This window comes from Urocitellus parryii, chromosome 5 (genome assembly GCF_045843805.1).
Source record: "Urocitellus parryii isolate mUroPar1 chromosome 5, mUroPar1.hap1, whole genome shotgun sequence".
Lineage (NCBI taxonomy): Eukaryota > Metazoa > Chordata > Mammalia > Rodentia > Sciuridae > Urocitellus > Urocitellus parryii.
In genome coordinates, this window is record NC_135535.1 from 152,149,513 (window position 1) to 152,167,575 (window position 18,063).

Genomic DNA, 18,063 nt, shown 5'->3' on the forward strand with positions numbered 1-18,063 from the left:
AAACTCTAGAAAATAATACAAATAGGAATGGTCCTGAAAAATTGTCCTACTTTTCATTAAGACATTTAATCTTTGCCATGTTCCAAATGCTATAAATTATTGTTTTCTATTATTACAGGAAAGAAGTGTTAGAAATATTCTGTTTGTTCAGATTATTTTATTCAGTACAGAGGTTAAGAAATAAGGGCAAACACCAATGTGCATATTATCAACTAGCACCAAATCCTTAGAATATTTAAGAAAATTATCTATGGTGGAAGCTAGTTATATACTTAAAAAAGTCAAACAATCTAAAATAGAATATACTAAATGCAAAATGACTAATCCTGAGAAATTCCTCTAAAATTCTAAATAAAAGTAATATAGATGGTTTTTGCAGGAAAATTGGATCTTAAGGGAAAATATCTGATTTAATTAAGCAGGAATTTAAAAGAAGAAAAAGAAAGAAAGGAGAGGGGAAAAGATAGGGAGGGAGCCATTCCAGGCAAAAAGCATATACTACAGGACTGAAGTAGAAATGCAGCAGGCATAATGAAGGAACCGTGTTGGAGCAGATGGTGTATATACAGCAGTGCTCTTCAAATTATGTTTTGATGAGCCCCCACATGGGCTGGTCAGCAAGCAAGTGAGGCAGCCAGCCACTGAAGTCTTCGGGCAAGGCTTGGCTGCAGGTGTATTAAAAAGACTGATCTGACAGTGGACACAGGACTGGGCTGGAAAGTATCCAGTGAGTCAGATGAGATGGCATGAGCCCAAGTGAAAATAAGTATTGGCCACAAGATTGAAAATAAAGCAGGAAGGATGGACGCATGTACTCTGACCAAGGAAGAACCAACAAGACTAAGTTGCAGATTAGATGGATTTATCTGCCATGGGAAGCTGGAGACAAAGACCTTTACAAAAGAATGATAGAAAGAAGCATCTCATGTTGCATTTAAATCTGGTGGCACTAGATTATATGAGAATATGGAAGATAATACCTTGAGTTGTGCCCATGTTCTCAAGAGAAACACAAACTGGATTGAAATTATGAACTTGAAAATATAAAATAGAACTCCAATGGCTTACTTATGGGATTATACCTAACATCAACCGTGAGGACAAACAGAGTTGCCCTGGGAACCGAGTTCTTGTTTAGACCTTGGGTAGTTATTTTCTTATAAAGCCTAAACTGAAACATTTCTGGGCTGTGTGTGGGAGGCGGGGACCAGGCATAAAGTTTAACTGAAAAGTCCTGAGCTCTGTGGCACAGCTAAAATTTCTATTGACAGAGAGTGGGAGTTGGTGCCTCTGTGGCATTTCCAGGGTAGTCTTGTTAGGTAAGGCAGAATTGTTAGTGATGGGCTTCTAGTTGCTAAGGATAAAATCTGCAACCGAGGACTTAGTATTCCTCCTCTGACCTGGTGACACAAGCCATAAACCAAATGATAAGGAAGTCACTAGAAATTTACTGCCCTCACCTTCCTCAAGTAAATCCTATAAATGAACTAAAAATAGAGATTTAAGTATTTATTCAGTGTAAGAAAGACTTTATCATATGAATAAATACAAATATTTATTCAATATGAAGGGTTACAAATATACTATATATGTTATATGCTGATGTGTGTCCTCCTGAAATTCATGTGTTGGTGTCATAACCCCTGTTCCTCATTCATGTGTGGAAGTTTTAACTCCCTGTACTTCAGAAAGTGTCTGATTTGGGTCTTCAAAGAGGTGGTTAAGTTAAAATGGCATATTTGAAATAGGTCTTAATCCAATATGATTGTATCCTTATAAGAAGAAATTAAAACACACAGATTTAAGAGGCAACTGTGTGAGGACAGAGCTAGAAGACCGTGAGCCAAAGAAAGAGTCCTTAGAAGACACAAAACCTACTAGCACCTTGATCTTGGGCTTCTAGCCTACAGAACTGTGAAAAAAACAAATTTCCATTGTTTAAGTCCCCTGGAGTGTAATATTTTGTAATGGTAGCCCTAGCATTTTGGCAAATTCATAACCAAAATGGATAGATAATAACATCTACAAAATTAGCATGTAAATAGACAAAAGAAGGACCTAGAATCAACAACCCTCCAGTAGCAGTGAGCATACCTAGCATCCAGATATTGGTTTCAAATATCATCCTTAATAAAAAGTACTGGGGCTCTTTGGGGACATGATTGATTGTAGGAATAGGACAAGGAATATATAAAATGAACCTAGAGCATCATGTTGTGCCAGAAAATAATGAAGTATTCAAGAAAATCTCACAAAAATAGACAATGTCAAATGGACACAGGAGCTAACTGAAAGCTTTCCCAATAGCCAATGCTTTGAGCAACAAAATGAAGTGGTACTCGGCTAGGGATGTGGCTCACTGGTAGATTGTTTGCCTCACGTGCAGGAAGCCCTGGGGTCAATCCCCAGCACCACATTGAATAAATAAATAAAGTGGTATTGGATTATAATTCAGCATGTAAGATAAATATTAATGAGTTCATACTGATAAATAAATATTGAATAAACAAATAACTGAGAGAGTATAGACAAGTGTCTAGTACAGAAAAATTCCAAATAACTTATGTAGACACTCTGCCATCAGTGAGGTAGAGTATAATTCCAACTAACACATGGGTTGTACATGGTGACTTCTTTCAAAAGGGTACAGTATGGAAAGTAGGAGAAAAAGTATCTCTACAGTGGCAAAATCTGACAAAACACTGCCTCAGCAAAGTGGTCCGGGTTAACAGTAACAGTGATGAGCTATGTTATAACTGTACCCTTGACAAAAAGTGATAGCAATGACACTTGATTTTTGTGGCCTTCCCAGAAACACATACCTCCATCTGATCATGAGACGAACAAAAACCAAATTCAAATAGAGAAGAATTCTATATATACTTGATCAGTATTCCTCAAAACTGTCAAAGTGATCAGAAATAAGGAAAATTTGTGAAAATTACAGCTAAGGGAACGTTAAGGCATCTAAATGTAAGGTGCTATACTTCCTGCTATACAATTCAGAAAAAGGCTACTCTGTAAAAACTAAGGAAATCTAATGTAAGTGTGGATTGTAGTTCCTGTGCTATGACAAATATACCATACCAATGTATGATGTTAGTAGTAAGGGAAACTGACTATGGGGTATACGGGAATTATCTGTACTATCTTCCCAACTTTTCTGTAAAACTTGTTCTAAAACAGAATAAACCAAAAATAGACAAAAAAGTATCACTCTGCAACAACAGTCTAGTATACACTTGAAAGAAATTCAAACTTAATAGTATCCAGAAATGCTTATTAAAACAGTTCTAAGGGCCAGGCATGGTAGTGATGGTGGCACATGCCTATAATCCCACCTACTTAGGAGGCTAAGGTAGGAGGATCACAAGATTAAGGCCAGTCTAGGTCTTAATCTCAAAGAAAAAGGGCTGGGAATTAGCTCAGTGATAGAGCACTTGCCTACTATGTGTTAAGGCCCTGGGTTCAATCCTCAGTACAGGGGGAGAGGGTACAGTTTTAATTTGTTTATCTTATTTAGCTGGCAAATCTTTGGTTGTTTTTGTTTTGTTTTGTTTTTTCTTTTTAAAAAATATTTGTTTGTTTGTTTATTTATTTATTTATGGTGCTGGGGATTGAACCCAGGGCCTTGTGCATGTAAGGCAAGCACTCTACCAGCTGAGCTATATCCCCAGCCCCTTCTTTTTTAAAAAATAAAACGTTTGATTTATAACATAGGAATGTAAAACAGAACAGCTTCCCTGGGAGATATTTCAGTAGTAGGTAAAATATATGTATACTTTTTAAAGCAGTAATATCACATCCAGGAATGAAATGTCAATGATCAGAAAAATGCTTTTCACAGTATTATGTTCAGTAGCAAAATCTTGGGGATTAACCAGAATCCTATAAACTCCGGATTGTGAGAATCTCAAAGTACAAGGCAATGCAGATATTAAGAATAATACTGATGACCTGGGCACCCGTGGCGCGTACTTGTAATCTTAGTGGCTGGAGAGGATGAGGCAGGAGGATTGCAAATTCAAAGCCAGCCTCAGCAAAAGCAAGGTGCTAAGCAATTGAGTGAGACCCCATCTATAAATAAAATACAAAATAGGGCTGGGATGTGGCTCAGTGTTCAAGTGCCCCTGAGTTTAATCCCCAGTTACACCCCCGCCCAAAAAAAGAATAATACTCGAGGACAAAAAAAATGCTATATTACAGGAAAATGCCAGTTGTAAGCTATGTCATAACATTTTTCTATCCATCTATCCATTTATTCTGTTTGTGTATATCTCTTAGACCAGGGAATTAATGATCTGAATAAGTGACACTAAATTTAGTCCTATTAGTGATTTGAGGTCTTTTATAAATACTTATAGAGGTATTTTAATGTATATGGTAATTAATATATCAAGTGTTGTTTCACAGCTCTTTCATAATTAGAAGCCAGTATCATGATCAAGTTTTCATCTCCACAAACTGTGTGTGTGTGTGTGTGTGTATGTATGTTTATATTTTAGGTGTACTATATACAGATAGAGTGGGATTTGCATATGATAAAATATAGTATGTGGTTAGTTATGACTGGTAGGATTGAACAATTTTTAATTTACTTTCATGGATTTCTTACATCTCCCAAATGTAATTCAAAGGACCATAGAATATGTTTTTGTGTTGCAAAACAAGATTTAAAAGTCAGTTTTTTTAAAAAAATAAATCTTTCATTCCACAAAACTGGTATCCAAAATATTGAAATATCTTTTTGTTTAAAAAAACATATTTTGACTTTGCTTTTCTAAGTGGATTTAGTTTATACACATATTTGCCTTCATGCAAATTTACAGTTATAAGTTTCCTAAAATACTTTTTTTTTTCTATTAGGTTAGTTTTCTTGATTAGTTTTTGTTAAAAGCGTTGTTGCAACCAGACAGGCTTGTTGGCACATGTCTATAGTTCCTGCCATTCAGGAAGTTGAAACAGGAGGTTGTCAAGTTGGAGACCAGCCTCTGAAACTTAGTGACTCTGTCTCGAAATAAAATATAAAAAGGGTAGGGGTTTTAGCTCAGTGGTAAAGTGCCCCTGGGTTTGACTCCCAGTAGAGGGGGTGGAGAAGGTGTAGCCCCTGGTAGAGCACTTGCCTAGCATGGATGAGGCCCTGGATTAGACTCTCATAACCATAAAATAAAATAGAAGCATTGTTGTGTTTAATTAGTCTTCTCCTTTTTTATTTTTAGACTGGTGTTTGGAATGCTTTATCCTGCATATTATTCATACAAAACTGTGAAAACAAAAAACGTGAAGGAGTATGTAAGTATGAGTGATTATTTCTCAATTTATCAGTAATGCAAAGCATTGGCAAAATTACTGTCCTTTTAGAAACAGCTGGAATAATATGTTGGGTGAAACTGATGTAAATGATTAAAAACTAGCTTTGACAACAACTCCAAAGTGGATCTTAAAAAATAGTTCACTGTTAGTTGGCATCTAAAGAAATATGCGGTTCCCATGATGAGTAATTGGATAGTTCTTAATATAGTCTGTAAATTCCAGTATAATAAGGGTTTGGGGATTTTTTTGTTTGTTTGTTTGACTTTTGGGGGGAGGGTTGTGACTTTTCTATCCTTGTAAATTTATAGGTGCACTAAGAATATCTTTCTTTTCCATGCAAAATTCTTTTCCTCTTTCATAGGCCTTTTAACACTTTCTAATTGATTTAAGTATGCAGATATTCTATCACTACTAACAACTGCAATCTTTTTTCTTCTTGAATTGTGCTGAATTTATAATGATTTTGTTTTAATCCTCAATATTTTTTATTTCAGTTTACTCTTTCCTATTCCTGATTTTTGTTGTTGTTTATTCATTGTTTTATCATTTTCTGTAAGTTCTGCTCTTTCCCAGCCTTAACCATTACTGTTTAATAGAAAATGGCCTTTCTCCCATATGAATCCCTGGCATGGTTTACCGTGTTTGATGGAGTGAAATTTCAGAGAAAATTTTCTTATTCTGAATGTTGCCTACAAATAAAATTGAATAATCTGTGACCTTTTGTGACTAGCTTCTTTCACTTAGCATATGTTTTCAAGGTTCATCCATGTCTTAGTGTGTATCAGTGTTTCATTCTTCTTTGTAGCTAAACAATATCCCATTGTATTGATAAATGAAAAACACATTTTGTTTATTCATCTATTGACAGACATTGGAATTGTTCTGTTTTGTCTATTATGAATAGAGCTGCTTATGTATAAGAATTTGAGTACCTGTTTTTTAACTCTTTCACATATATAGCCGTAGTTCTTTGTAAAGAATCTTAAACAGAAGTCTTGTCATCCAACTCATCAAGTGATCAGAATTCAGATCATAATCATTCTATATTTTGGATTTTAGGGACGAAGCAATAGACCTTTATAGCTAACCTATTCTACTGAACTGTTACTGACATTTTTTTCTCTTGATGTGAAACTAATTTTTGTAATGAACTATTATTTTTACTAATCAATTCAAATAGTGGAATAAATTTAGCAGAGGTAAAGAACTTAGTTGAGCGGTGAGGTTTTTCTATCCTTATATAGATTTCTTGGATTTAGAATTGGTGAAATCACCTTAAAAGATGGAACCACATTAAGTTCTAGTCATTTAAATTCATCTTATAGGGCTGAGGTTGTAACTCAGTGGTAGAACACTTGCCCAGCACTTGTGAGGCACTGGGTTCGATCCTCAGCACCACATTAAAAATAAACAAATAAAATATTATGTCCATGTACAACTAAAAAAAATTAATAGATAAATTTATCTTAAAAAGTACTTGAAGAATGTATTTTAACATATAATAAATATTTCAAGAATTATTTTATAGCACAGACCTATATTAGTTTTTTAGAAGCCAGCATTTAGTTTCATTAACAATGTTTCTCAAGCTGCCTATTGGGAAAGACCAGTTTTGTTTTGTTTTTTCCAAGAAGTCATTGACCAGTGTTTTTGAAAAATAAAATAACTAGTAATTAGAAAAAAAATGAAATAAAAAAACGTGAAATACAACCCAGATTTTTTTATTACTCATTTCAATAGACATGAAATTACTATCAATTTTTATACTTTAGCACTATAGTAATACTTCACATCCTTGCACAATTCCCTAGACAATACTCTGCCCTTCTGTGAAATAATTTAATTGGAATTCTGTTTTGAATGGTTAAAAACAAGAGTTTCCCACCATTTCTAAACACAATGAAAATATGAATAGTAGAGTATACAATTGACTAATGCTTACTGAAAGTGAATTGTTCCCTATTTGGTTTACTTTTTGTTTGATTTGGTTTGGTTGGTTGGTGGGTTTAAATTTTTTATTTTGTTCATTTGTTTTTTATTTTTCAGTACTGGGGATTGAATCTAGGCCTTGTGCATGCTAGGCAAGCACATTGCCTCTGAGCTACATCCCCACCCTACCTCTCCCTATTTGGAATATTTTTTATGCTATTATTAAATGAGATCTTTATCTGATTAGTGGTACAGTTGAAGTACAGGGTAATATGCCTCTCAACAGTGTCACCTATAAAGCATTCCAGAGACCCAAGATATGCAACAATTGGTGTGACTTTGTGTACATACTTGTATTTAAGATACTCTCTGTGTCCTCTTCCAAATTTGCTTGATTTTTATTGGGGAAAATGTTGAAGTATAAGTTGAAAGTGACGTTTGGATCAGAGGCTCTTATCAGCAGATAAGAAATATTACCCCCTAAAGTAAAAATAAAAGGGAAAGGGAAAGGAGGAAGCAATAAGAAATATGAAAGTATTAAATAAATTGTAATAAAAACAAGTCAAGGGGCTGGGGGTGTGGCTCAAGCGGTAGTGCTCTTGCCTGGCATGCGTGCGGCCCGGGTTCAATCCTCAGCACCACATACAAACAAAGATGTTGTGTCCACCAAAAACTAAAAATAAATATTAAAAAATTCTCTCTCTCTCAAAAAAAAAAAAAAAAAGTCGACCTGTGTGTGCAAATGATGCCAAAAGAGAAGAAAAAATATGTTTTATGGACTGACCTAAGAACCATTATAAAAAGACTAGTCCATTTATCACTATGCATCAATTTTACTTCATTAATTTTAATTTTCAAAGACTTGAGAAGATGCTTAAGAAAACACCCAGAAATTTATTTATTTACTTATTTATTTATTTGGTACTGAGGATTGAACCCAGGGGTGTTCAACCATTGATTCAATCCCCAGCCCTTTTTTATATTTTAGTTAGAGACAGGGTCTTGCTGAGTTGCTAAGTGCCTCACTAAGTTGCTGAGGCTGGCTTTGAACTCAAAGTCCTCCTGTCTCAGCCTCCGGCTACAGGCATGCACCACCATACTCATTCCAGATTTTTATTTCTAATTCTGCTTTGTAAATTTAATTTGGCCTGTGAAGAAAATTCATGAACATTCTTAATCAAAATCAATAAAGTTTGATATATTTTGATATATATCCATGTATGTATGTGTGTGTTAATTTAGCATGTTGTTTTGCATTGCTGTTTTTATGTTGTTGTAATGCTTTTTAGCAGATCATTGCCTTTTTTCAGCATTGAGTATTGAACTCAGGGATTTGCTCATTACTAAGCAAGTGCTGTACCACTGATCTATACTCCCAGCTGAATGTAGAATTGTTTCTAAAAGAATAATCATTAACAAAGTAAAAAATATCTTATGCAATTTTGCTATAATTCTGTTACCCCCAAAAAAAGTTTTCTTAACCATTCCTGTGGGAAAACTAGAGTAACTGGTAAAATAAACTAGGGAACTAGAAAGGCAAGTGGCTAGAGCTGGTTTGATAATTACATGGTAATTAGTACTGTTTCATAAGTAAAATAAGTTGAAAACCAAAAATAGTCAGGCACTGCAACAGGAAAGGCAGGATGTCAGCCTTTGAGAAGGAAACACAATATATAAACACTAAATATAAAACACTAAAATATGAAAAAGGGCTGGAGATTGGCTTGGTTATCTCCTGGTAACCTAGTTGTCTAACATCAAGGCTGTTAAACTAAGTTGAGATGTCATCTTGTAATAATAATATCTTTTATATATATGATTTTCTACCAATATCAAAATACTTTTGCATATTATTATTTCCAATTGCTGCTCTAACAAATACCACACTCTTAGAGGCTTAAAACGACATAAATTTATACTGATGTAGTCCGAGATGTCAGAAATCTAGAATGGGTCCACAGGGCTACATTCCTTCTGGAGGCTCTAAGGGAAACTATCTGCTTCCTTTTCCAGCTTCCATAGAGTAGTTCTTAGTTCTTAGTTCCACATGCTTAGCTATTTACTTTCCAGATTCCTTGGCTTAGTTCTCTGTTCCTCAGTCTCAAAGCAGTCAACTTTGGACCTTTTAATGCTTCCAGATCTCTTGTTCTTTCCTTCTGCCTCGCTCTTCCTCTTATAAGGACCTTTGTGACTGCACTGGGCCCATTTGAGTAATCTAGAATAATCTCCCCCTTTGAAGGTTGTCTGATTAACAGCCTGAATTGCATCTGCCCCACCCCATACCTCCCCCCCCCCCCGCCCTTTACCATGTCGCCTAACATATTCATAGTTCCTAGGGGTTGGAACATGGATATTTTGGAAAAATAAGGCATCATTCTGCCTACCCCCATAATATCCCACTCATCCTGCTGTAGCCCGATTAAGTAGGCAAGAAAGATATTTCTGAATAATGAATGAAGGGGTAAATAAATAAGAAAAGGAAAAAAGTTGACTTTAAATGTATATCAAATATTAAATGATGTTTATAAGAGCATTCACATTTCTTAAGTGGATTGATCTACCTTCTCAGCTTTGATTCTTCTGGGTTAGGGCATATATATAATCCAGTCTGAACACTTATCCCAAAGCCTAGTTTCTCTGTGGCATTTGGTTATGACCTAAATTCTGCTGATATCTACTTCAGAACTATTTTCTAAAAGCAAACATTTTGGTTAATTTACTTCATCCCACCCTAACTACTACCATTCCCCTTATGCCTGCAAGTGGTAGATTGCACCTGATAAAACAGATGCTGTGTTCAAATCAAAACAAATGGAAAGTTGCTGTGTATTTTGGCAACTTTCCTTTCTTCCTTTGCCTATTTTTAAAACAGAGCTTTCCTAGGATATAATTTCCTGTATAGTGTGGCTGATATGGCCTACTTAAAGACTTTCAGTCTTGCAGTAATTGAAATGTAAACTTACTGAAGAATTAGTATGGTTTTGCAAATTTTTTCAGGCTCATACTATATTATGACTTGAAAATAGAGTGTTTACTTCCAAGTCATGTGTAATTGCTGTAGCTTTTCTAGGAAACCAGTGTTCTTATTCTAAGAATGTTAGAGAAAGCAGCAATGAAAAATTTGGCTAACAGCACTTAAAAATTAAAATCAGACATTTGATCCTGAAATTTACTGTGAGCAAGAACAAAGAACAGGAAAAACTCTGGGAGATTACACTTTTAAAGGTGCAGAAAAGACCCTCAAAACCATTGACTTGGTTTTTTAAAGTGACCCAATTTTTGACTGAATAGTTAGGTGATATGAAAAAGAACAAATATACCACATGCCACTTTTACAGTTTTTTTGTTTAGTAAAATGTAAAGTTCTGTGCTAGTTTTAGGGTGGAGACAGAAGGAGGAAAAAATACTAAAGAGCAATTCTTTATCATCAAGAAATGTTCCCTAAGTATATTTTAATATTTTTTATTAAAAATATTCATTCAAGAGCTAGGGATGCAACTCTGGTAGAGCGCTTGCCTACCATATGCAGGGCTCCCCTGGATTTAATCCCTGATCCTGCACCCCATTTTTTTTATTTGATTCAAAGGTTTTAACAATTGAGAGAGTTTAAAGATTAGCCTACTGATTAACATGGGATTTCTTACACTGAAAACTAGTGTTATAGGACCACATGCTTAGCTGTTTACTTTCCATTTTGATCTACTTCTAATTTAGTTTTTATTTGTATTAAATCAATACTTGCTTTAAACTCTAGAAGTCCATTAGTTTTCCAAGGCATATGAAAAACAAAAATTTCTCACACTCTCATACCTATTTCTAAATATCTAGAGGCACTATTTTCAATTGTTGTATTAGAACCTAGTATTTATTTCCAAATTCTAGATAACATGCCTACTTTGCTATTTCTTAGTTTTTCAGATGGGCATTGTGACTTGACTTTCTTTTGTGAAAGATGATTTCATAGTTACTAGTGCCACACATGCATATTTCCCTGTCCCAACAGCTTCCCAGTGTCATTACGGTGAAATTTGAATTGGATCAATATTCAATATTTATGTTAAATAGGCTAAGTTAGAGAGAAGCAGATTATAAAGATAAACACTAAATCCAGTGAGTGGCAAACACCTATATTCTCAGCTATGGTGGAGGCTGAAGCAAGAGGATTGAAAGTTTGAGACCCATCTGGGCAACTTAGTGAGACTCCATCAAAATTAAATTGAATTTTAAAAGGATGTGGATGTAGCAGAGGTAGAGTGCATAGTTTGTGCAGGGTCTATTCTCTATTCCCAGTAACCTTTAAAAAAAAAAAAATAGTGCAGATAAAGAACAGAGCATCAGGAACCAAGCTGCCTTGGTTATCACCTTTATCCTACCCCTTACTGGCTGTATCTTTACGTGAGTCATTTGACCTTTCTGTGCCTCAGTTTCCTTATATATAAAAATGAAAGCAGGAAGGAGCACTTATCTCCTCAGGTGGTTGTGAGGGAAATGTGAGTCAATGAATATAAAGCATTTAAATCAGTACCTGAGATATGACAGTGCCTTTTAATAATCATTTTCATTATGTAAACACTATTTGAAGTTGATCTCTGTAGGGCCCTACCATTATTGTCCCTTTCCCTGGTATTATTTATTGCCTTGCCATTTGGGGAGTTTTTTGGTTTTGTTTTGTTATGTTTTTTCAGTGCTGGGGATCAACCTAGAGCCTTGTGTGTGACAGGCAAGCACTCTATCACTACACCCCCAACCTGAAAATCAAGTTTTAATAAATAATTTACTTAAATTATGTTATTATTCTTGTAAATCTTACTTTTGATGTATCATGTTTACTTACTTTATATTAGTATATAACTTCACTTTCAAAATAGTGAATAACTAGTTGTTAAAATAAGTGACTTGTACTCTTATGTTTTCTAAAAACAATTTCTTCATGATCATATCTTGGATTCATTTGAATGGATCCAACTTTAAGAGGTAAATGTTAAATATGAATAAGATTATTATTGAAAATAAATGCCTAATAGTGTCCCTTTGAAGTTTCAGAATGTGATTTAATGTAACCCTTGACCTTTATGAAGTAAATTGGAAGCATTCTCACAGTTTCCACACAAAGATACATCTAGCCAGCTCTCCTTTTCTAGTATCCAATGAAAATGTTTTTTAACATACACAGAAAGAAATGTTTCACAGTAACATTAAACCTAAGAGGCTAAGTGAGTCTTTTGCTAATATCTAGGAAGAATTTTACCAACTGCAATGCCAGTGGAAATGGATTTTTAAAACAGAGACAGAAACAATTTTTTCCATTAAAGGAAATGTTGCTAAGAAGTAAATTGGAGAGAGGCCTAGCCACCTCCACCCTAATCCCTAGTGATGGAATAGTTTAAAATCATAAAAGCTACAATAACCAAAAAACTCCACCCTCACTGCAGGCGACATGAATTCAGAGGCAGCCACTGTGCTGCCTTCTCTTTATCTGTTCAGAAACCCTAACCTTATCACTTTGAAGAAAACCCCATGAGTTCTAAAGAGAAATAATCATTGACTAGAGGAGAAATCAAAAGTATGGCAGTAGACTAATGGAAAAATCAAAATGAAAGTAATACATATCACAATTTCCATTTCTGCATATAATAACTTTAAAAGGATTTTGAAAAAGGAAGAAGAAAAATGAAATTGAACATCAACTCACAAAGCAAGAAAAATATCAAATTAAAAAATTCTGTAAGGCAGCAAGATAAATAAAGCAATATAAAAGTAAAAAATAAAAATAAACAAACATACACACTAAGCCAGGCATAGTGGCATATGCCTGTAATTCCAGCAACTGGGGAGGCTGAGGTAGGAGGATCACAAATTTGAGGCCCGTTTCAGCAACGTGGTGAGACCCTAAGCAACTTAACAAGACCCTGTCTCAAAATTTTAAAAAATTAATAAAAAGGGCTGGGGAAGTAGCTCAGTAGTATACCACCTCTGAGCTCAAACCCACATAAAATCAGAGGAATTAATATATCTTAAGAGTTGTTCTTTTGAAGAAGCTTAATAAAATAAACATTTGAAGTAGCTAAGGAAGGGTAGGGTAGAAAAAGAATTAACAAATTGAGAAACAAGAAAAGGTTTAAGCAAGTAGTACTAAATTTTAAAATATTAAAATATGTAATTTTTAATTATAAAATTATAAAAAATAATTATAAAATAAAATTATAAAATTAGATACTTAATAGACATATCTGACTTTTTTCTTTTCACCTAATGGTTATATTATTAATATAGTGAATTTCCTTTTTTACACAATAGCAGGATCTGCCTTTGAAATGCTCAGACACGTACATCATCTTTCCATTATGTAATTTTAGAAATATAGTGCTTTACCAACTACAGCTGTAATAATCAGATTGTCAACCAGATTGCCATCACATTGTGAAAGGTCCTCCTAAAAATATAAAAAATAGAGCTGTTCCTAAAGTAAGTAAGTAAGAGAAATAAAATCTTTCCCCAAAATCTCATGTAATTTTAAAAGCACATGAAAAAGATATTACTTTAGAAATGTAAAAGGATGAAGTTCTTTTGAACAACCATAATAAATTTAAAATATATTAAAATGTATTTTACTTTAAATTTTGTCTGACTCTTGGCTCTCAGAATATTTTTTAAAAAGAAGTAAATCACTGTTTAAAAACAAACAGATCCAAACTTCAGGTAAAATGGAAGAGGTCTTGAAAAGACACAGAAATAGATTGAGTGATTCATATTTACAAAATTATAGTAATTTCCAAAGGATTCCAACAGCCTCTTTCAAATGAACATCTAACATTTCAGTTTTATTATGTTATATTCTTATTAACAAGAATGTCCAAATAAATTACTGGAAACATCTGGGGAAGTTTCTGCCATTGATGTATGTTAGAACATATTTTTAGCCTGTCAATCAAGGTTTTTACCTTTTCTGTATATAAAAGGCAGATTTACTCCTAAGGAGGACACTCTTAAAGTGTACTTTCTCCTTGTGAAGGCAGGAAACCTTCATCAAATTGTCCATGGCCAGATAGTAAGAACATTCTTCATGACTTTGGAGAAAGAGCTATGAACAGTGTCACTCGAGAGGGTTAAAGTCCCAGCTCCTTCTACTTTATTGAGCTTTTTAGGTGGGTTATTTATTTATTTTTAACAAGTTATCTCACAAATCCAAGCATTCTTTCCTTTTCTCCAAATCTAAGGCTCTTTTTTCTATTAATTTATTTATTTATTGTTACTGGGGATTAAATTCTGGGCCACTGAGATACATCCCCAGTTCTTTTGTTGTTGTTGTTGTTGTTGTTGTTTGTTGGGGGAGGGAGTTTTGTTTGTTTTTGTTTGTTTGTCTTTTGGTTTGGTTTTGCTTTGGGTTTTGTTTTGAGTGAGGTTTCACTAAATTACCCAGATTGGTCTCAAACTCAAGATCCTCCTGCCTCAGCCTCCTGAGTAGCTGAGATTACAGGCTATTACATCACACCTATCTCTTGGCTCTGAAGGTAGTGAAGGTCAACACCTTCCACTAGCCAATGTGAGAACAGGCAGGAGCAGTCTCCCACCATACTGCTTTAGTGAGTGTACAAAATGCAGATTCTGTTTTGGTGGGTCTCATTTGGGCTTGAGATTCTGCATTTCCAGAAGGCTCTCAGGTAATGTTGGTGCTACTGTTCTATAGATTACATGCCAAGAATTCTGTACATGGTCTAAATTCTGATCACACATCCAAAAGACAGGGAGTTGCCTTTTGAAAGCTTCACGACCCTCTGTCTGAACATGTGATGAAGGAGTCTAGCTATTTGTATAACTGTAATTCCCAGGATCTCTATCCATAGTCAAATTGGAGAACCCTGATTAATTTAAGAGTTATCTTATAGGGACTGGAGTTGTGGCTCAGTGGTGGAGCACTTGCCTCGCATGTGTGAGCCACTGGGTTAGATTCTCAGCACTGCATTTAAATAAATGAATAAAATAAAGGTCCATCAACATCTGAAAAAAAAAAGTTATGTTATTGAGGCACTCAAGCAGCCTTTCATCACAGCCCTTTACCGCACTACACTTTTAAAATAATCGGAATAATAAAATTTGTGTATGCAAATGGATACTAAATAGCAACAAGTTTATTTTTTTATATGTAAATGGCTTAAACTTGAATTAAACTTTATTTAATTAAACATATATATAATTTAATTTTGATTAAAGCAAAATAATGTTAGGGGAATATATTAAGTTGAAATTCCTGATTTCCATGTTTTAGGGCTGGCCTAAGGTCTATATATCAGTAAAGGTTCCTTCATTACTCAGCTTTCACTATCCTCCGTGTTCCTGTCAGTGTTTACCCAGAACCTACACCTTGGCCATTGGGCAGCCATTTCTTCCTCCAAGTAACCTTGCTGTTCTTTCCCTCTTCCCGCCCCCTCCCCACTCACTCAGATGTGAACCTCAGTTCTCAGTTCTTTCTGTGAGGTTGATTACACATGCACATGCTTTTGAAGAGAAGTAATTTGATAACACAGGTCTGTTTTGTCATGATAGAGATTTATTCTTCTTGCACCTTTCTACTTTTGTTTCTTCTGTCGGTCTTGGCTTTGTAAGCAAGACTGTGAGTCTAGCATTACAAGGGCTGGTGCTCGCTATTTGAATACTTACTGTATGTTTAAGGTATGCTGGGGAACCTTTCATATACAGCTGCACATGTGCACAGTGTGTGGTATCATACCTGAAGAATGCAATTTTTCATTTACTGTTTTACTCATACCTTTGTCAATCACTTGAAGAAAGAGACATATCTTCAAAGGCTAGGTTAGAACACTGGTGGAAGGAGCAAGATGGAATCCATTTTGTGAAGACAAATGAGGGGCCTAGACTAGAGGCCTCAGTTCCTGTGGAAATGCCTCAAATAGGAAGCATAATGGACCAAGACTTTAGGAACAGCAGGGGAAAGAAGGAAATAAGTTGGTTTGGGGGGATGGAAACTAGCATAACCAATAGAATGGCCATTAGCCCAGTTTACCTCTCTCTGATAGGTTCTTTCCCATGCTAAAATCCTGACAAATTCTATATGGTACATTTAAAAGAGAAATGTGTCTCTTACAAATGTGTATTATCCCAAATAAATCAAGAGGACTTTGAACAACAACAACAAAAAAAAGAGTCAAGCATGAATTCTCAGCCACTGTGGATGGAAAGAGTTATTTTGGGACTGAGAAGTCATTCCTTCCTAAATTCTGCTCCTGGGAACAGTTCCCTTAAACAGTTCCTGCTTTTTGCATCTTCTTTCAACACTCTTTTTAAATTAATTACCATCTAGTTTTTAAACATCTCTGTACTCTCCCTTCTCTCAAGTTTTTTCAAATTTAACAGAGAGATGAGATATATATGGGGCTCAGGTGATACAACAGTACTGGAGACACCAATGCAACATCCCTTTCTGGTTATAGTCTGCCCCATTTTAATTCACTTTAACACCAGATACAACTCTGTAAGGTAAGACTTTCTCTTTTAGTTTAGTATTCTGGAGATCTGTAACAGCAGTAACCAGAAACCCTGGATAGTAATGTTGCTGTGTGTGGGTTCAGCATCTCAAAATACAGCTCCCAATCATCTGAGTCCTGGGGAGCTACACAGAGTTAAGACATGCTCAATTGTAGCAGTGGGGGGAAAAAATCCCAAAGTTCTGGAAGCTCAAAATCAATTCTAACAACTTTATTGGTACTTGATATGCTCCATCTTTTTAAGGAATGATGTTCAGTCATGGTCTCTGTTCATTTTGGATTTAACTGCAACTAGCTTATTTTCAGCCATGCCTCCAACTTGGCACAGCACTGAAAAAAAAATCCCATAACCAAGCCATCTGGGTTGTATAAAAGAGGGAGTTTTTCTATTTGATTTCTCACATTTTGTTCCTCTTTGTTTTAAAGAGGGGGGTGGGAATCATTATGAAGTAATCAAATTATTACATAATGTTAATGAAACAGAAGAAATCATTTCAACTCTATACTGTTTCTAAAGAATTTTATATCAGAGGATTTTTTCTGTTGTCTCTGAAATGCAGTATGGAATGAATGTTTTGGGTGAATTGACTGAGTAGCTAATAATGGTCAGAAAATGAAGTTCTCTTTGGGTGGTCTGAAATTCAGCAATGTTTATTTCTTTTTAGACTCAGCAAAGATTTTTTTTTCTTTCCAGTGAAGCATATTTTACCATTTTATGCTCTGGATTTATTTAGTTTGGTTATAATTGAAATCATTACACATATGTAGTTTTAAAAATTTTTTTAAAGACCAGCATTAATAACTTTATGATTCAGAGAATCTGTAATTAAGAGAAGTTGGAAAGATTTTTACTGTCTGATAACTTTGAAAACAGCTATAACACAACAGACTATTTGTATGTAATTTATAAGCTGCTACTTGCAGATCATAGATCTTATTTGACTCTTGTATCAGTTCAGTCCTTAAATTTTAAGAAATAGCTAGGCACGGTAGCACATGCTTATTGTCCCAGCAACTCAGGAGTCTGAGGCAGGAGGATAAAAAGTTCAAAGCCAGTCCCAGCAACTTAGTGAGACCCTGTGTCAAAATAAAAACTAAAAAAGGCTGAGGATGTGGCTCAATGGTAAAGCACATCTGGGTTCAATCCCAGTATCAAAAAAAATAAATAATTTTTTTTTTAAGGAATAGTTTAGTTAGAAGCCTTTCGCTGCCCTTATTTTACCAGATGCTGGGTTATATGGTGGTGAACAATACCGTTTCAGGCCTCTTTGCTTGTGACTGCCAAGTATCAGAGGAAGGTGATATATAAACCAAATGC

At 34.9% G+C, this 18,063-nt stretch overlaps 1 protein-coding gene across 1 annotated transcript in view; it reads left to right on the forward strand.

Annotated features, from left to right (window-relative positions):
- The window catches only part of Reep3 (receptor accessory protein 3), an 89,156-nt gene that overhangs the window by 43,232 nt on the left and 27,861 nt on the right, over positions 1–18,063 (forward strand). Inside the window, exon 2 of the mRNA XM_026393721.2 lies at positions 5,220–5,292. Coding sequence (XP_026249506.2) covers positions 5,220–5,292 — 73 coding nt within the window. The remainder of the gene's footprint in view (positions 1–5,219; positions 5,293–18,063) is intronic.